The 20201-nt window shown below is 37.7% G+C and overlaps 2 protein-coding genes across 5 annotated transcripts; both read left to right on the top strand.

Moving 5' to 3' along the window:
* Nucleotides 1-2168: 2168 nt before the first annotated feature.
* On the top strand, nucleotides 2169-14035 carry LOC121325828 (RING finger and SPRY domain-containing protein 1-like). The gene is made up of 15 exons (XM_041268914.1): nucleotides 2169-2460; nucleotides 3407-3940; nucleotides 5477-5529; nucleotides 6423-6535; nucleotides 6868-6994; nucleotides 7267-7325; nucleotides 7575-7641; nucleotides 7945-8076; nucleotides 8771-8886; nucleotides 9340-9483; nucleotides 10352-10463; nucleotides 10767-10869; nucleotides 11259-11411; nucleotides 11760-11864; nucleotides 12679-14035. Exons 2-15 carry the CDS (start codon nucleotides 3591-3593, stop codon nucleotides 12773-12775), a joined length of 1731 nt encoding a protein of 576 aa, XP_041124848.1. The 5' UTR covers nucleotides 2169-2460; nucleotides 3407-3590; the 3' UTR covers nucleotides 12776-14035.
* Nucleotides 14036-14733: 698 nt separating this feature from the next.
* LOC121326300 (ADP-ribosylation factor-like 2 binding protein) lies at nucleotides 14734-20026 on the top strand. 4 transcript variants are annotated; one of them, XM_041269557.1, is made up of 7 exons: nucleotides 14789-14933; nucleotides 16074-16137; nucleotides 16811-16872; nucleotides 17144-17268; nucleotides 17375-17460; nucleotides 17903-17990; nucleotides 18064-19011. In XM_041269557.1, the coding sequence occupies exons 1-7, from the start codon at nucleotides 14915-14917 to the stop codon at nucleotides 18070-18072; spliced, it is 453 nt and encodes a 150-aa protein (XP_041125491.1). In that variant the 5' UTR covers nucleotides 14789-14914; the 3' UTR covers nucleotides 18073-19011. The 4 variants fall into 4 exon arrangements, with proteins under 4 accessions (XP_041125490.1, XP_041125491.1, XP_041125488.1 ...); XM_041269554.1 differs by lacking the exon at nucleotides 17903-17990 and adding an exon at nucleotides 19020-20026 and having other exon boundaries at nucleotides 14826-14933; nucleotides 18064-18160; XM_041269555.1 differs by lacking the exon at nucleotides 17903-17990 and adding an exon at nucleotides 19020-20026 and having other exon boundaries at nucleotides 14827-14933; nucleotides 17162-17268; nucleotides 18064-18160.
* The last annotated feature ends 175 nt before the right edge of the window (nucleotides 20027-20201 follow it).

Here is a 20201-nt window from a genome sequence, read left to right on the forward strand (position 1 = left end):
CTCTGCAGTGCCATGGTACCAGGATCAGTGTGCACAGTCTGTTGTAAATCAGCTGTGTTTCTATTGCTTCTGGTTAATGCTGTGCTCTGCTCATTGTTCTGCAGGGGTTTCTTCAGTGTATAGCACTGATTTTATTAAGGTGTCCTAATAGTCTTCTATCAAACTCTTCTTTAAGGGTCATACTGCTGATCACCCCAGGCCACATGCAGCTGCAAGACCTGGGTGCTGCTGATGGGAAGGGAACCAGGATGTAGCCCCCCTGTGACCTGATTTACCTGTTAATACTGCAGCCCTTGAGGAACGTTTGCCATTCATCATCCAGGAATTCCAATTGCAGTCAGTTGAACAAAAAGAACCAGAATTTCAATTAAGAAGTCTCTTGTGTTCTGCATTTGCGTTAGAAAAGCATAAACCAGGGTTTTATTTCAACTCAGATCTTTTAACTAGACCCTTAATTGAACTAATAATTTGCTTAATTAGACCTTTTTAATTGTTCTTAGTTCCTAAAAAGTTGCAAAGTTCAAGTTACTTATAAAATGTTATAGCTAACTTGAAATCCGCAACTGTTTAAGAGCTGAAAACAAGTAAAAATGTCTAATTGAGCAAATTATTAGTTCAAATAAGGGTTTAGTTTAGTAATTGAGAGCTCAATTGGAATGAAAACCAGCAGCCACAGGGGGTCACCAGGACCAGGGTTAGGAAGCCCTGTCTAGATCAAACATGAACAAGGGCTACCCTCCCCTGCAGCATAGATCTAGCAGTACATGAAGCTCATTCATGAAATTGAACAGGCAAGTACACAAAGCATAAGGAGTCATTCCTAACAAACACTGTCAGCTCAGCCACTGGTTTTATTAGATTAAATCAAATAAACACTGGAAAAATAATATGTATTTTTTTCAGAATAAACTTTTCTGATAATGAAACGATTGTGCACTGAGTGGTTTCTTTTATCTAAGCAGATTTGGAGACATGCAGTGCTTTTGAAATGTGGTAGCGACATTATCACTGGTGCCTCATTGTCCTGCCTGAAGACACAGCCATTATTAACACACATGCATAGTAGTGCTGTGAGTGCTGTGTGTTCCCAGGGGAGGGCAGTTCAGCAGCGGTTGTGAAATAATCAAGCAGACTGTTACAGCTCCTTTCTGAACCCTGGAAAAACTGAACACGAACAGCTGCGCTATTCGCCATAATACTGCCCAACCGAGCTCAGTTATTGGACAACTAAGATGACCCCTAATTAGCATGCCAGCCCCCAATCCCCAACTAACTATATCCTAGCAGCACACAAATGGCACTCCCACCCTAATCATACCACACTAATATACTGCACAATACAAGGGACTAACTATGTGTTTATTCCTCTCTCCCTCTCACTGCTAGACATGTTGGATTTATTCAGGGATGTTGCCCTTGTCGGTGGGTTCTGCCATTAAACTATTGAGAGATATACAGGAGAAAACAAAGCTATCCATACAAATGAACCCAAGTTTTCGACGAGTGGGCCAACTGTAAAAACACTGCAGATGGCAGTCACTAGGGTGGTCATTATTATTATTTAGTAGGTGCCTTTATTCAAAGCGACTTACAGGGGTGAACTACGCATCACAACTGCACAAAGCGCTTTACAAGATACAAAACTAGGGTGTGTGAACTATGCATCAGCTGCAGAGTCACTTACAAGAACGCCTCACCCGAAAGACGGAGCACAAGGAGGTTAAGTGACTTACTCGGGGTCACACAGTGAGTCGGTGGCTGAGCTGGGATTTGAACCGGTGACCACTTGGTTACAAGCCTGTTTCTTTAACCACTGGTTCAAAACAAATACAAATACAGCCTCCATGTATCCAGACAACTGGTTGTGACTAAACTTGATATGGACATTCTTTAGCACAAGTTATTGAGAAAACATATAAACCTAAAGGAGTCCTGTATGCATGTCACACACATTTTTGCATTACTTATTTTTAATGACACCGACATCCCAAATGTTCTATTGACAGCCGTGTTGAAATGTGCATGTTGTATTCCCCTTCACTAAGCAGGTCCTGATATAGCCGACCCCGGTAAGGGCTGAAGGGGTTTTTGTTTTTCCAACATGTGTTCGAGGATCCCTTGTTGCTAGGAGGAGTCAGCGAGGGCGAGAGGATGAACAGTTCCGACAGTGACATCACCGCCACTTCTGAAACCGAGTCGCGATAGCCTTGGGAAGGGGACGCTTGCTTTGGCAGGTCAGAAATATGACGTATGCAGTATACCGGCATACCACAAAGGAAGGTTAAAAACAAAGAGACGACTGTCAGAAACAAACAAACAAACAAACATTGCCGCTGTTGTGTCAGGGTACGACTTGACACATTCCCGGAGTCTCCACCGAGGAGCCTGTGGAGGCCTGTTTTTAAACCCATCCCTGGGCCGGAGTGCTCAGAGATCGCTGAGGATCTGAGCTCTTTGCCGGTAAGTGTGGGTGTAAACGTCGGTCCGTTAGTCTTTTTCAAGATTCGTGGGTCGTTTTTGTTTTATTTTTTTTAATAATAAATAATGATAATAATAATAATAGTGTATATTTTACACGCTAATAATACGACTGTTGTAAAAAATAAATGTGAGGACGATAGCTTTGTTGCTCTGAACTGTCTTACGTTCCTAAGCCGTGTGTATTGTTTTGTTTCAATGTAGAAACTACATTGTTACCGATCCAAATGTATACATTTAAAAATAAAAACGAAACGTTAAGATTTGAGAACTCTGTCCTTGTTTTAGTTACCGTAGTTTCTCTAGAGAATCTGATACAAACAGTATTGGTAATAATATTCGCTTTACAACGGGGATGGACTTCCTGCACCGAGACCCATAGGCGCTATACCGGAGCGAAAAGCTGAAAACGGAAGATTTTTTCTGAGCATAGGATTGATATACAGCAGTCTGTAAACGAAACTGCAAACACCAGATTTATAATAAACAATTGCGCGGAAGTGCAAACGTGATTTATAGTTCAGTTATGTGATTCACAGTAGGAAAGTAGCTTTGCTATTATTCGTCAGGGACAATATACAATTTGTCACTGATACGTAATAAAACATAGTCGATGCTGTATACTCAGTCTAGCCAAATTAATAAATACAAATAAATAAATAGAAGATGAGGGGGTATGCAGGAACTGTAAACACAATAAAACGCAAACAAAATGACAATCTGTGTTTTCCAGATTCTATTTTTCTGATTTACATTTTACTCTAACACCTACAAAGTTTATGTACAAGCCTAATTTTGCAATAAACTATTTACACCTTTTAACCAGTATGATGGAACCCTTGAGACATCTACACAGGTGTCCTTGCCGTTGCGCATGTCAGTGTGCAACTGCAAACCAAAACTAAAAACTGTGTCTCTTGTATATTAGGTGAAAGAATTTGAGAAGCTAGCTGCTGATGAAGAGCTTGGCTGATGATGCTTGATTCTGCATCTCCGGTTGCACCATACCCTCCCCTCCTGCTGCTGCTGCTGCTGCTGCTGCTTACGGATTATGTCACAATGGTTGCTGTACCGTTCAGGATTGCCAAGAGATGGTTTTTTAAACCTTCTAAATGATCATAGCCACTTGGATTGTGTTCTATGCCAGTAAGAGCCTTGTGCAAGGTTTGCTGTTGACTCTAGAGCTGCACTTTCTAAGTTTTTGGGAAACTTCTGCAGCCGGGACCATGGGAAACAACTGCATTTGCCAAGAGGACAGTGATGCTGAGGACGGCACAGCTCCCGCAGACCAGCTGCGGCAAGTGGAGAACACGGCCGCAGAGCCAGAGGCGCGAAGCCGGACGCGGGACCCTGTTAGACCACCCAGGCGTGGCCGGGGACCACATGAACCCAGGAGAAAGAAACAAAATGTGGATGGGCTGGTGCTGGATACACTGGCTGTCATCAGGACACTAGTTGATAAGTAAGTAATACAGAGTACAACCTGGTGTAGGAAAACAATCTGTCTGACGATGCTGACTTCAGAATGGATTCAGGCACCTGTTGTTCTCAAGTGGTCAGTTTTAATTTCAGCTGCAGCAGATCCGAATACTGCACCTGAACTTGCGAACCTGCTTCAACACGGACCTGTGCATTTTATAACGTTACTGAGGGAGTCACCGAATCACCCCATGGGAGAACATCACACCGACTTGAATAAAGATCTACTGCTGTTTGGATGGATTGGGGGGGGGGGGGGGGGGGGGGTTGCTACCCCTGGTTTTTATCACTTAATGGACCCCCAGGAGTGGGGATCTGTTGCATGCTTATTTGTATTGTCATCAAGTTGGCAAACCATTGATAGTAGAAATCCATGAATACAGCCTGGACCTCTTTGGAAACTTTCAAAGGATTAGCAACTGTTAACCTTTAATCAGTTTTAAAGAAAAGTATAGTGACTTGATTCATAACTATACAGAATTGCATTCTTTTTTTCAATTAAGTAGATCACAGTTTCTGGTTTAAAATAAATAAAGATAATTAAAGTAATGTTACTTTCTCCAGTCTGCATCTAATTGCTTTGCTATGCTAGTTTGTGTTTGTTTTGGCCAATGTTTTAGGTTTCTGATTTGTACGCTTGCAGTATTGCTTCTTTGTGGCTTCAGTAAATGAAATGTAGAAAGCTTTAACTAGCAAGTCTGTTATTGTCTGGGAATTTTTTTTGCATACTTGTTTGGTGATGTATAATAATGTGTTCCTGTTGGTGTTGGCTGGTGACAGTGCCTATTTATAGTGTTAATGAGTAACAAAAACATGATTCTACATAATTTCATTATGTCCGTCATACTAAAGTTAGATTGCAATGTTGAGTGAGCAAATCTGAAATTGGCAGAATGTCATGACATGTCTCAGAAGAATTGTACATTGTAAGTGCTGTTTAAAAAAAAAAAAAAAAAAAAAGCAAAATATACCTTGAGTCACCCACCATTATGAAGCATAAGAGGACTGAAAGACCTGTTGCTAGGACACAGGGTTCAGAAAAAGCTTAACTATTTCAGAAATCTTGCCAATTGCAAGAGATTTTCTCTAGTTTTTTGTTTGAGCCATATTTTCAAAACAATTGCTTCTGTTCTCTTAAACACGTTTATTTTTATATATATATATATATATATATATATATATATATATATATATATATATATATATATATATATATATTACACACACACACACGCATATATATATATTTTTCAACAGATAAATGGGTTTTAAAAGCTACATTAGGTTCTTGAAGGAGGGTTGTGTGTAAGCAGGAGCTGTGACCAATGGATCAGCCCCAGTTAGGGAGCCAAGGAATACCAGTGGTGTCCAAATGTTCTTGTGCATTAATAATTGTCACTCTGTTTGTTTTCTACTTTCAAACTTCCTTACCAAATAATGATGATGAGTTGTTAGTAAGAATATGTTTGTCTTGTATTAAACTTACACTTACTCTGATTTTCTTTCTGCTTTGTTTTAGTGACCAGGAGCCACCATATTCCATGATCACTTTACATGAAATGGCTGAAACAGGTAACTAACAGTAGTTTATTCTTGAATGTTCATGTTTTTTACCAAAATAAACATGTTTTACAGTTCTTCACAGACTCCGATGAGCACTAACCTTGCACTGCTCAATGTTAACTTAGTTTGTCTCTAAAGTACTGGGCAGGGCTTGAAGCATAGCAGATACAGGACTGCTTGACTGCCTGAATTCCTTAATGTTAGGGAAAGCACTATGGCAGAGTGTCTAAAGTTGAACCCCATAATACTTACAATAGATTGAAAAGAATACTTAACACTTAAATATGTAGCGCCTTTCATAGAACCAGAGGAGCCCTGTCCCAGTAGGCCCAGTAGAGTTGAACTCTCACCACATGCAACATAAGACAAACAGCTAGAATTGATCATTGTGAGTTTCTTATCATTGTGGCAGCAGAAGATCTTGATTGGTCCAGCCTGGGGCCTGTGAAGCAGTTGTCTTCAATCTGCAGATCTAGTGGTTCTAGAGGAGAGATGTGTGGGTTTGTTACGTGAAGACTAGTGTACAGGTTGTCTCAGTCCGCTGCAACCACAAACCACCTAAAAAGAAGTGGTGGTTCAATTAAATAAATGCTCAGAAAGTGTTTTATCTACTGCAGCGTGTTAGGACAGTTCAGGATTTCACCAACACGTAACCACACCCCCAGTTCTCTCTTTTGCTCAACACCAGCCCTTAGGAAACCTCCCTGGAGATAAATACCAGTTTGCAGAGCCTGATTCCCGACATCTGGGTGTGTTTGTAATGCAGTTTTTAGTGCATCTTAATGCTGACCCCGTATCTGTTTACATGCCAGTTCCAGAAGGGCCGCTGCTGAAACATTTTTTGAACTGGGTCCAGCTGGAGTGTTCTTGCTCTCACATTCCCTCCACTTTCTTGTTCACAGACGAGGGCTGGCTGGAAGTTGTCCAGTCCTTGATCAGGGTGATTCCATTAGAAGATCCACTGGGACCAGCTGTCATAACTCTACTGCTTGACGAGTGCCCACTGCCAACCAAAGTAAGTCATGCCAGTAAAAAGGACTAAAGTATGCAGATGTCGTCAATTCCAGCACAAGCATCCTGTGTTGGGGTCTTGTTTCAGCATTCACAGCTTGATTTATAACAGCATTCAAATTATGTAGCTAGCGATGTAAGTAACAAATGCAGATTCGTCAGATGATGAAGCATGACACACTGAGGTTAGATGAACATGGCAAAGTTAAATGTTAATGCTGTAACTGAGCTTCAGTGCTTTTTAGTAACTGGGGGGGGGGGGGGGGGGGGGGTCGACACACACTGTCACAGTCTGACTGCTTTTATTTTATAGTTTGTAACATGTTTGTTTTTTAGGATGCGTTACAGAAGCTTTCTGAATTGCTGAATCTGAGTGGAGCTGTGGCGTGTCAGGACGCTTCCAGTCCTGCCAAACATCGCAACACCACGGCAGTTCTGGGATGCTTAGCGGAAAAACTAGCAGGTATGGGCCTGAAAGCAAAGTGCACCTGGACGGCTCATTAGAAAACTGATACTAAAAATGCAGACGTTCGCCATAAAATATCACACTCCTGATTTATGTACAGCTGCTGTGAGAATACAATTAATGAAAAACTATTTTTAAAAGTGTACATTCAAATATGTCCCCACTGTACAGTAGGTGCCAAGACCATATATAAAACACTGTTTTGAAATCTGCCTGCTGTGCATACCCATTTTTTTTTACTGTAATTTAAGCTTGTAATTTTGTTATAGGTCCTGCTAGCATAGGTCTTCTAAGTCCCGGGACTTTGGAGTATTTGTTGGAAAGCTTGGTGAGTACTGAACCATGGTTTAGATAGCTACTGAAACTTACAATTATCTCAATTTTACCACAGTGTAATATACATGTGATATATAGATTTCAGTAGGGTTTTAAATATGAAATACAAAAAATTTCAGGAGATGAGTTTATATTTTAGTTTCTTATGAGCGGATATTGTAACTTTTCTGCGATGCTGACCCCCATATTTGTTGTCTTATAGTTAGGATTGTGAATTAACGTGCTTGTTTCCTCCTCCCAGAGTTCAGAGTCACACCCGACAGTGATGCTTTTTGCTCTCATTGCACTTGAAAAATTTGCACAAACAAGTAAGTCCGATTATTCCTTTTGGCCCGTAAATAATTATGAACTACATGGGGAATTACTACTGAGTAAAAAATAAAATAAAAAATTATATGTATGGAACCTTCAGAAACCAAAAAAATGCATTTGAAACCAAGCACTTCATAACTTTTTATTTTTATTTTAGAATTGTTTTCTCTTTTTTCCTCTTAATCTCAATTTTCTTTGTACCTCGTGGATTCCTGATTGGATTTGGATCTTTAGTGTGGTGTTAACACAGCTTAATATGAAAATCAGCTACCATTTTAATAATGCTTTTGTAATTGTAGGTGAGAATAAGTTGACTGTGTCTGAGTCGTCTATCAGCAACCGGCTAATGATATTGGAGACCTGGGCAAACCACACCGACTCCCTGAAACGACAGGTTGGATTCTGCGCACAGTGGAGCTTAGACAATCTCTGTAAGATATTTCAAAAGCTGTCTGTCCATTCAAGAGTTACAATCCTAGTTTTGAGTATACAGGGATGGAAATAAGACTCCCATTACATAGCAGTTTGATCCACTCCTGGTTTCAGTATGAGTTTAAGACGACACGTCTGAGCTTTTTACCTCTGCAACGTGGCTAATCGAGCTCTTAGCAGAACCAGGAATGGGTGAAACTGTTATGCAAAGGAGTCTTATTTCCATCCCTGGTATATTTTTTTACGCAATTGTCTTAGACCCTTTATATTTAATGTAGCACTTAAACATTATACAGCTGTTGTTTCTAATTGAGAGTTCACTTTTATGCAGAAATAATAAAAATCCCATTGTTTTACCTTCTAAATATGTATTATCAGTAATTTGTAAATATCAATATATAAACAAAAGTATAAATGGTGTACCAAAGCTGTATGTGTGTGTGGGTAGGGGGTGGGGTTTGGGTAGGCAGAGCATTTAGTGCAGTAATAATTAGTACACAGTCTTTTTCTACTCATGAAATGTAGTTCTTGTGTATTCAGGGTCTTCTTGTCCTCGGCTAATATTGCTTGCTGTTCAGTGTTGTAAGAATTGAGAAATCACTCGTCACTGCGAGTTGCAGCTTCTTGTGGTTCTTGTTACAGTTGCGTTATGTTCTGCTTTTTGTTTTTTTTTGTTTTTTTGTTTTTTGTCAGTTCTGAAAGAGGGACGTCCGTTCACGTATGAGAAGGTGAACTTAAACAACATTAATGCCATGTTGAATAGCAATGATGTCAGCGAGTACCTCAAAATCTCACCGAGTGGGGTGGAGGTAGGGTCTTTCACTTATTAGTCCTGGGTAGTGGGGGGATGTTCAGTGCTTTTTACTCCAAATTGTGGTTGGTGCAATTTCTCTAAAAAAGGGCAGGGGAGAAACACAGTCATTGGGGAAAAAAAAAAAAAAAAAAAATATATATATATATATATATATATATATATATATATATATATATATATATATATATATGTATATATGTATATATATATATATATATATATATATATATATATATATATATATATATATATATATATATATATATATAGATAGCTTTTTCATAGTGAGAATGTTTTGGATTTTAAAAGTGTATCTTCTTGCATAATTGTAACGTGTAGTTTTTAATAGTGACAAATGGAAAGTGTGTTACTTGTAATGGAATGCAGTGTGTGGTACTTGCTTGTTGGTGATGTTTTGCACTGTGTTCTGTTCCCTTTGTCACTGTAGGCCCGCTGTGATGCCTCTTCATTTGAAAGCGTGCGGTGTACATTCTGTGTGGATTCCGGGGTCTGGTACTATGAAGTTACCGTTGTTACTTCAGGTGTAATGCAGATTGGTTGGGCGACCAAAGACAGTAAATTTCTTAATCATGTAAGTATCTATAATACTCTGCCATACTTTTGAAAGCACTGTACGTGTCATTGCGACTAATTGCCTAAAACAGCATGCATAGACCTGAAGTGTTTTTTTTATATGAATTTTATTTTTCTACTGCTAGAAGAAACAAAAAAAAAATCATGGTCCCTCTCATTCCACAGGACTGACTGCATTCTCATATTAATTCCTCCTTCTACTGCCAAACCTTTGCAGAATTTATGTAGCTCTCCTCCCCTTCATTCAGCTTCCCACAGTCAGGCAGGAACCAGGGTTGGAAAGCGTAGCTGGGGTATCTGCCATCTAAGGAAAAGTTTAAAAGTGGGATACCACTGGTTATCAGTGAAATACCATGAAAGGTACTTTAGAAGTCCTCTCTAGTTAGTGCAGTGATTGCACAAGCAGAGGCAATCCTGTACAAGCTCTGTACTCTATAAACCTTGAAGGGACCATCATCTGGGTCGGTGTGGCTGAGGGAGCCGTCCAGTCAGTCTGCATGCACATACAGTCATGAAACACCAGATTGAACTGATTTTGGGATTCAGTAACAGCTCTTATTGTTCAACACAAAAGGGACATTTTGCATTGAACCGTGGATTGCCCTGTCGACCTAAGCCCTCCCTACCCGGGTGGCCCTCTGCCAATTGTGCGCCGCCCGCTAGGAACCCCTGGTCACGGTCAGCAATGACATAGCCTGGATTCGAACCTGTGATCTCTAGGATATAGGGCGCATTCTGCACTCCACGTGGAGTGCCTTTACTGGATGCGCCACTCGGGAGTCCTACAGTGATACTGCTTAATGCTTGCTACCACCTGGTGTCCAAATACTGTATTGCACCAGTAACGTGGACATATTTTGTCACAGGAGGGTTATGGTATCGGTGATGATGAGTACTCCTGTGCATATGATGGCTGCCGGCAGCTGATTTGGTACAATGCCAGAAGTAAACCACATTCGCACCCATGCTGGAAGGAAGGTAAGAATGTTACCGTGAGCTTTTAAGGTATTATATGTAAAAGCTGTTAAAAAATGCATGCTTTCTGCCTAGTTGGGATTCCGTGGCGTCAGGCTGTGTATGCTCATGCCTGTGTTGCCCAAGTTAGCAGTTCTAATTGCCCACATTAGTCATGAAGATTAATTCTGTATTATTAAATGATATTCTTGTCTTGGTTGCCTGACCTTTTTTATATATAAAGAATGTGTTGCCCTATTAAATTGAGGAGGAATTGCAGTTTTTCCAGGTTGTAGACATTAATATTGGCATATTTACTCCCCTTAGGTGATACGATAGGATTTGTATTAGACTTAAGTAAGAAGCAGATGGTTTTTTATTTAAATGGAAACCAGCTTCCCCCAGAGAAACAAGTCTTCTCATCAGCCACGTAAGTACTCTGCATTAATAAACATTAGGTTGTGATGACCGAACTGACTGGAGATATGACCACTTTTTCTACACAGTTCAGATCACTTACTTTTGATTGCTTTGTTAGAAAACAAGGAGATTTGTTCGTAAGGCCCAGTCAACTTCCCCAAGAGCAAATTCATTTTGGCACACTAAACTGTGCAAAAATGAATGTTCAGATGTCTTCTCTGTATGAATGTGTTTATTTGATTATGTCAGTTATTTTCTCTGAAACCATATTAGTGTTTGGTAGTCCAGTTTTGCCTCAATTGCCAAGGTTTTTGCAGTTTTACAACCAATTCAACAGATTAAAACAAAAACAAAAAAAAGTATCCATATTTTTATTTGCTTTGTTTATTCTCCTGGCAGATCTGGCTTTTTTGCTGCAGCAAGTTTTATGTCTTACCAGCAGTGTGAGTTCAACTTTGGGGCAAAACCCTTCAGATATCAACCACCTGTTAAATTTAGCACCTTCAACGACTATGCCTCTCTTGCGTCTGACGAAAAGATTATACTGCCAAGGTAAAAACATCTGCACCTGTAACTTAAGAACATTGAAACCAGGATATTTGAGCAAGTCTTTTCATAGTTTGTATGGAGTATGTACCGTACTGCAGAAACTCTATATAATATTTGTTTCTACTACTTTGTACGTGTGAATTTCATATGTCCCTATCACAATGTAAATGTCAGCTTTGTTGAGTAGAGTATTTAATTACAAACTGAGGCTTTTACTGTCCTGACATTGTATGCGTTTTAGGTTTCAAATTGTGAAAAAATAGTGAAAGATAGGATTGCATGTTTGAAAAAAAAAAACTATATTGGAAACACAAACGCAATATAAAGTTGAATGGTGTTTTCCTATTTAAGACACAGGCGATTGGCTCTGCTGAAACAAGTGAGCATTCGAGACAACTGCTGTACACTGTGCTGTGACAAGATGGCAGACACAGCACTCAAGCCCTGCGGTCATAGGTATGCTACAGGTTCCCATCATTGTTTATTTATGTGTTGATTTATAATTTAGTTCCAGATTAAGTGTTGCTAAGCAGTTTTAGTTTTGTAAACACTCTTGTGTACAGTAAAGCACTAGGTGTAACGCATCTACCAAGAGACTATTTGATGTTCCTTCACCATGAATGTTAGGGTAGCAAAGGCAGTGGGTTGAATTCCTGCCTCAATTACAGTATTATTTTATATAATTTTAAAAAATGGTCAAATGGCTATAATTTTAAAGTAGGTACTTTATTTTCCCCCCAGAGTAATTCTCTATATGGAAAGATCATCAGGTTTGTGATAAAATCATGATGCTGCTGTAATGTGTTGGGGTTGCTTTAGACATAATTTCAAATTAATGAAGGGATATTGTTTTCTTCATTTTTTAGTTTAATGAGAAATCAACACCAATGTTGTTCCATGCATTTCACCTCTTGTATACATGGATTTAAAAACAAAAAATAAAAGTACAGAGTTGTCTCAGATATTTCTGAACATATTTCGGCAGTATTCTGCTTTCTAATTCTGGGTGTCCAGTAAGTCAGGCATTATAGGAAGTATCATGGGTTACACTGATTTGGGGTATTCTCTGTTAAATGGGTTGGCCACACTTCATTAAATATCTGCACCACATAGCAAAATTAATTGAATTCGTTCCTCTTGGCCCAAAAGCATCTCACACCCAGAATGAAATAGAGAAACAGACCATTTTCAGTTATGCTTATGACTTATTGAACACCCTGTAAATCCTGTATGGAATAATTCCAAATGTTTTATTTATTTTTCCCCACAGTGGTATGTGTATGGAGTGTGCTTTACTCCTGGAGACCTGCCCATTGTGTCGACAAGACATAAAGACCAGAGTCGCGCTGATCTCCCATGTTTCCTGACACTGGGGCAGCCGCAGCAGTCCTCTTTGTCACTGGGCAATGACAGTGAAAGAACGGAACTGTAAACAGACAGAACTTTTAGTGTCTTGTGCTGTGTAATGGCACCTAAAGATAAAATACGAGTTAAACTGAACAACGGCCAAGATCATGTTAACTTACAAAAATAAGAAAATGCCCCTCTGTTGGTTCTGTCACTATACATTGAAGATTTATCAAGACAACTTTCTTGGTTAAAAATAGAGATTTTCTCGGTGGTAATTAAAGTTCAATTCAATTATACATGACTTGTTTTAACTAAAAAATACATGGATCGTTATTCTAGTTGAAATGTGACCCTTGTGTGTCACTTCTCTTGTAATTCATATTGGTGAATTCACAGAATGTGAATTACACAACAGCAGTGAAAAGACAAAAGATGCCGAATCCATCAGCCCTTTTCGTTTTTTTGCCTAGATCGTAATAAAATGTCAACAGGAGCAAAAAGACAGGCATTTTTATCTGAAAGTAAGTCTTTTATAAGGGGATTCAACTTTAAACAGAACTAGCAAAAACAGGTTTCTTATTTTGGCTGGATGAACTGTTAAACTTTACACTGGAAGTAGGACAGAGAAAGCATTAAACGATCAGACAACATTCCTCTGCTCTTCTTATGAGGGCACAAAAGCAATCTGGTCAATGCTTTAATGCAAGCTGCTTATAACTTGAATAATATTTTACCGCTGATTCTTTAAGTTCGGGTAAATGATTTATTATTAACAGTCCAAAAAAAAACTGTCAAAGCAGAATCATCTGGACAATGCCAGGTTACTTTTAAGCTCAGAATACACAGATAAGTTATAAGAATTCCAAAGATCAGAGGGCACCTTTTTCTTTTTTTTCTAAATGGGGAAAGAAAAGGTGGTGGTGTTTGGTATTCTTTTTTTGGTTTGTAATATTTGTATTAAAATGTTACTGTCCATATTTAGAACCACATGTGAATAGCAAGACATTTTAGTTATTTATTTAATGAAATAAACAAAGTTTGTTATCAAATGAAAAATGTGTTCCTGCTCCAAATGGAACTGGAAAACTGTATTATAATTAAACTACGATTATTCTTTTTAAAGATACTTTTTCCATTTTTTTTTCTTTTGTTAAACAATATTGTTTACAGGACTTATGCACATGCAAAGTCCTGATGTCATTGTCAGAAAGATATTGGAAAAATAATGACTGATGTATAGATATTGTTTTCAAAAAATAAAAAAAGATATTTGAATATATCTGTAGTTCTTGTCTGTCTTGTTTTAAGTGTTAAGTTTACCAACTAAAACATGCAAGAAGTCACAAATGTGTTTGTCTTATTAGTCAACTATTTTATCTGGTTATGTTAAATTCACTGTGATCAAATGACTTTTGTTGGCAACACATTTGCATACTGTTGACCACGAAACTGACATCTGTCTTTTTGCATAATGTATTCACATGCAATGAGTTGTCTAACATGTTTAATTAATCTATTTTTCTCTAAAACATTTTGTATGGTGAGGGGAAGCCCTCAAAATCTTCTACACCACAATTTTCTATTGACGGCTGCCTGTTGTTTCAAAGGAGTGAGAGCCATGGCTTTAAAGTACCTACTGCTAGTTATTCTTGAATAACTGCCATTATGGTTATTAAGTATGGAAATCCACAAAAGTGTACCTTCTGTCAACTCACTGATAAGCTTTGTATTCCAGAAAGGCTGTTTACTTCAGAAACAAAGCAGCCCTCTGTTCGTTTCTCATACTTCTGAGGGGAATATTTGTTCATATTATTATTATTATTATTATTATTATTATTATTATTATTATTATTATTCTCTATATATTTGACTAACCCTGTTCACACAAACCTAACTTTGCCAACATTGTTTATTTGTGTCATTTTTCTATATATGTGTCTGTCTTAATCTTATGCATGATTTATATGCTCATAATACATTCGTATTATTTTTACTAGACTGCTGCTGCCACTTCTGATCTGCCTAATTCATGGTGTCCTTTTGTGCATCGGAACTGAAATTTACGTCCTCGTTTCCCGGCCGTTCTGGGAGGAGTTGGGGAGCTTGTTTCCGTTGCTGTGGAGTCGTTGTGTGAATGAAAGGAGAGATTCAAGTGAATGGCTGCAAGAGAGAGAAGTAAGGCGGTTATGTATTCAGTTCTCTTTTAATCTAATATATATATATATATATATATATATATATATATATATATATATATATATATATATATTTTTTAATTAACAGTCACAAAAGAACAAGTAAATAGTCATCTAAAAATGATTTGGTTAGGCAATAAACAGTATACCGGTTCAGTATTTGGTAACTTTTTTTTATAATTTGCTAGTCAAATACATTTTTTAAAAATTGCAAGTTACAGTGAATATTTCAAAACACGTACAGTTAAATTGCCGTTCTCTGTAACTACGTAGATAGGTACTGTCTGTACAACTAAAGGCTACATCGGTATTTAATGTGTACAACATGGCGAGTGTCTAGTTTTTATAATGGGATGGGGTTATTAAACACCTATTATGTTAAGGGTTCATGCAGACTGATTAATCCTAACTATTTGACTAGTTGTAATAAACTAGAACAGAGGTGCAGCTTACTGGTGCTGAATGATCAAACCCCGCCCAAATGTGAATGATTGTAAACGATGACCTGGATGTAAATAACACATTTTGTTGTACCTTCTTTTCCAAAGGGTAGAATAACCATTTCGTCCCTTGAGTGATAAGTGTTTCCATATATATCTTCAAATGCATCCATTCTTTAAGAGTGGCCAATTATGTTTTGTATTTTCAGCCTTCCCCGATTTGTTACGAACAATCGTAGCGTTTTACTGAACTGGAGAATTTCACGAAATACCCCACCCATTTTATATGGTATTGCTTTGAGCCAAATACCCCGTAAATTCGGTATCAATTCTAACATAATAACACTGACAGTCGATTCGCACTGGACTAAAAAGACACAGGACGGTTAAGTTACCGGATGTCCAGTAAGAAAATCAGAGGACCTCTGAGAGAATTATCGGGATGAAAATAAATGGACGGTTCACACAAGACTAAATGTCACCGATGTCGATAAAAGGTCCAAAACCACCTGTTAATGTGGTGATTTTTAGTCCCGTATGAATCTGGTTTAAGACTGTTCATAGTTACTGTAGTACTAAGGAGTTAGTTAGCCCGTCTGAGTGTCAGTGATGGGGTCACCACAGTTAACACTGCTGATGACGTGTTTTTTTTTTTTTTTTTTTTTTTCCCCTGTTTAAAGTTTTGTTTGGGGATAATGCCGTTGAAATGGAAAGCATTGAAGAAGAAGATTTTGCTATTTCAAAGTAAGTCTTTAAAAAAATACCCAAACAGCAGTCAAATGCTACCTTGACCAAAGTGTTAAATGAAATGTAGGCCATTATTGTGAATTGTTCAATAAATCACTTCTTAGAATAGTGTAATCTAATACATAAAATAAAATAGACACATAAATAAATAGAAATACAGTCTCTGCACCTTCCTCTTTTGGTCATTTAGTTGGGTGATGAGAGCTACAGGATTACTAAAAAGGTTCTAGTTTTTTTTGTGATGCAATTAAAGTAAATCTGTTTATGATTATTGTAGTAGAAGTAAACAAAGTAAACAACCTGTAACCCTCTGGGATAAGCCATAGGAGCATGAAGCATTTTACACCATCATCAACTAGCTATACGTGGTCGTGCTAGGATTGCCACTAATTCAACTGTGGCTCATAGTTTGACCAAATGAACCGATTAGCAGTAATCGTGGGATACTCAATGTTTAATTTAGATAAAGTAATCCAAGATTAGAGCTAATCAAGGTTTGTGAAACTAGCCGTGAAACAGTTAAACCAAAAACCACCATAGAAAAGTTGTGTGCTTGCCATGTGTCTGCACAATAAGTGCTGTTATTAGAGCAATTCCCATCCCTGTTATGGATTGTCATGAAAGTTAATGTCTATGTAGCTTTTGTTATAATACTGTAATATTTTTTTAGTTCATCCGATGCAGATGCTGCATTTGATGCTGTTGTTGGATACATAGAGGATATAATGATGGGTGAGTAGACTGATGTTTTAAGTGATCATGACAAAAGCTGCACACCTAGCAGCATGATTTAGTTGGAATGAAAACATACTTCATCTCTGTTCTTCAAACACATGTTTAACACCAACGGAAGCCATAATGAATCAAGGGCATAGTGTAGCCTCTGCTCCAAGTCAACAGTTTTAAATGTAACTTACTAAAAATTAATTAACCTCTTAATGAACTGCTTAATCAATGAATTGAACTTAACTTCAGACAAGGCAATTTGCATGAAGTTGCACAGTGTCGTTTAATTGGGCAGGTGATGAGTTTCAACAGCTTCAGAGAAACTTCATGGAAAAGCATTACCTGGAGTTTGAAGATTCCGAGGAGAATAAATTGAGCTACACACCCATCTTCAATGAGCATGTAAGTGTCCCATACAGCGCATGTGGTGCGTTGCTTTTGCACATGTGCTTTTCTGTTTACTTTCCTCTGCCACAAACTATTAACTGTTCACTTACTGCTTTGTTAGATCGATCTGCTGGAAAAGTATATTGAACAGCAGCTGACAGAAAGGATGCCTGGGTTCAGCATGTCAGCATTTACCACATCGTTACAGTAAGTTAGAGATGAAGAACAACATGCTTAAAAGACTTTTTTTTTAATTGAAATCCCTAAAGGTGTTCCTTAATATTTTTTTCATTATGTATTGAAATACATGTTTAAAAGGGGGATTGTGAACCTCAAAGATTCCTTTTATTCTTCAGTCTTTCCCTTTAAGTGGCTTAGTTTTAAGCATCCTAATGTGCAAAACAGCACATTAAATAAGCCGTCTTTATACACAAAAGTAATGTTTTGCTTGTAACGGCAATACACCCCTCCTTAACAAATACGTTTTCTGTGTGTAGGTATACTTGATACATCTTGCATAAAATGTAGTATTGCCATAGTGAAAGTAATACAAAAAACAGCAACAAATATCCCAAAGGTTCATTTAAGAACCCCCAGAACATGCCTAAGTTGTTTATTGTTACTATTTTGTTTCCCTTTCACAATACAGATCAGATCCGTTGCATTTGTTATCGATGGATTCTCCATTTCCACATGATTTGATTGAATTTGAAATCCTATGCAGATTCAGGGCTAAGGTAATGGGCTGTGAGACTGTTTGGGATATGGCTGATTTTGTTGTCCTTTTTAATTTTTTTCTTGCTGCTACAGACAGCATAAAGATGAGATAGCGGGAGACATATTCGACATGCTTCTGACATTCACCGACTTCCTGGCTTTCAAAGAAATGTTTCTTGATTACAGAGCTGTAAGTAAACAGTTTACTGCGGTGTCTCCAGACTCATTTTGTTAATGTCACCTAGGTATTGTGGGGCAATGAGCAGTTATCTGCTATTTAATACTTAGTGAATTATTACTTTTGTTCTTGCTTGTGATGTTTTTTATGTATCCCAAAAATCCAAATCCTGTTGAGGGGGGAAAAAAAAACACCAACAGGCTTGCAGTTAACTGAAGGGAATTCCTAAGGCATTAGTTGCCAATGGCTTAAAAACATTTTTACATTTTAAAAAACTGTTCTGGAACTGTTTTATTTAAAGACCCTTAGTTTATTTATAGATACGGTCAGTTTGTCTACTCTATCACTATTTAGAGCAGTAAGGGACTTTACAGAAAGTCTACCCTAGGAAACTAATCAAACATTTTCAGTGTCAAGTACTGAAAAAGTGACACATTATATAATGTTAGTTACTGGAATGCTGTTTTGAGTTCTCTTTCCTAATCTCTAAAAATGGTCTTTAGTTTTGAATCAAATAATCTTTCTTAGTGGAAGTGTATACAGGTCTGCAGAGTTGAAGTAAATCCAAGTGATTGTTCTTTAACACCCAGAGAAACCTGTTCAGTCTGAATACCTCGCCTGTTCCCAGATACGGAGATCCCATTGTAAATCATTAATGCACCAATAGACAACACCCAGTGCATGGGTCTTCATGCAGACGCTGGACGGCTGTAATTAGTTTGCAGACAGTGTTCAGACCAGGCCTGGACATGCATCTTATCACAGACTACTGAGTGCAAATTGTCCCTGCAGTCGATTTCTGGATAGTGTTTAGGAATGTGTGAATGTATAATGAACTTGATTGTATTTTTGTTTTTGTTTGCCTGTGTAGGAGAAAGAAGGTCGAGGTTTTGACCTCAGCGGTGGCCTGGTAGTGAGATCATTAACAACATCCTCTTCTGCATCCTTAACTGTAAACAATTGCCTGTCCTTTCAGTGACGTTTGACACACGTTTAAGTAAACACGGACTTATAAACTCATGCATTGCAATACGTGACTCATAAACTGACGTTCATATTAGATGTATGAGCTTTCTGTCCCCCAGCGCAATCAGGCATGTAAAAAAATAATGTAGGTATTCATAGGGGAACAGATCCGTCTTCATTTTTTTTTTTTTTTTTCAAATAATTGATGGAAATTAGACTCCCATTGCATAGCAGTTTGATCCAAGCCTTGTTTCATGATGAGTTTAAGACAACACACCTGAATTTGCTACCTATACTCTGTGGCAAGTCAAGCTTGTATTAAAACCTGGAATTGTGAAACTGCTATGCAGTAGGAGTCTTATTGCCATCCCTGAATTGGCAGCACTTCAGCCATGAGAAAAGTAGTTTATTCTTGTATCACTGATTGTGTTGATGCTTTTATTTTATATAATGCCTCACAGACCCATGGTATTTCATTTATATTATATATCTATGTTTCTCAGCAGCAGACTGCTTTACTACCATTGTTAATCTCCATACACCAGTATTATCTTTGGACAATTATGTATATTTGGATATTTAGTATTAGCAATAGCATTGATCAATTGAAGCACATTGGGGGGAGGGTTGCCTCATTTTCTTTGTATTCACGTTTATGGACTGTAAGCACACTACAGTGAATGTCAACTGTATTTACATAAGAGGAAAGAGTTAATATAACCTTTGTTTAATAGTTCGGTATGTTTGGGTGTGATCTCTCGCTTTAATTGTATAGATACTTGTTATATAAGAATTGGATTGCTTGTGTATTTTCTTGTATAGGTCTATTTATGTGAAGGGTTGAATATGTAACTGAAGCTTTCATATTTGTATATACACAATATGTATTTGGAATAAAATGGTCACAAAGTATATCTTTAAAATCAAATTGTGTTTTATGACTGTCAACTTTAGAAGGAAACTTTAGAAGGAACAGTCGTATATGTGTGTATATATATATATATATTATATATATATATATATATATATATATATATATATATATATATATATATATATATATATAGGACTTCTGTTTTTTGGGTTT

This window comes from Polyodon spathula, chromosome 13, assembly GCF_017654505.1.
Source record: "Polyodon spathula isolate WHYD16114869_AA chromosome 13, ASM1765450v1, whole genome shotgun sequence".
Lineage (NCBI taxonomy): Eukaryota > Metazoa > Chordata > Actinopteri > Acipenseriformes > Polyodontidae > Polyodon > Polyodon spathula.

Bases quoted from the DNA above. Each gene is read 5' to 3' on its own strand.
- LOC121326300 (XM_041269554.1), top strand. The intron at 16,873-17,143 runs GTGAGTAGACTG...GAAGTTGCACAG, and splicing joins CATAGAGGATATAATGATGG to TGTCGTTTAATTGGGCAGGT. The intron at 18,161-19,019 runs GTAAGTAAACAG...TTGCCTGTGTAG, and splicing joins TGTTTCTTGATTACAGAGCT to GAGAAAGAAGGTCGAGGTTT.
- LOC121325828 (XM_041268914.1), top strand. From the start codon at position 3,591: ATGATCATAGCCACTTGGATTGTGTTCTATGCCAGTAAGAGCCTTGTG. The intron at 8,077-8,770 runs GTAAGATATTTC...GTTTTTTGTCAG, and splicing joins GTGGAGCTTAGACAATCTCT to TTCTGAAAGAGGGACGTCCG. The intron at 10,870-11,258 runs GTAAGTACTCTG...TTCTCCTGGCAG, and splicing joins CAAGTCTTCTCATCAGCCAC to ATCTGGCTTTTTTGCTGCAG.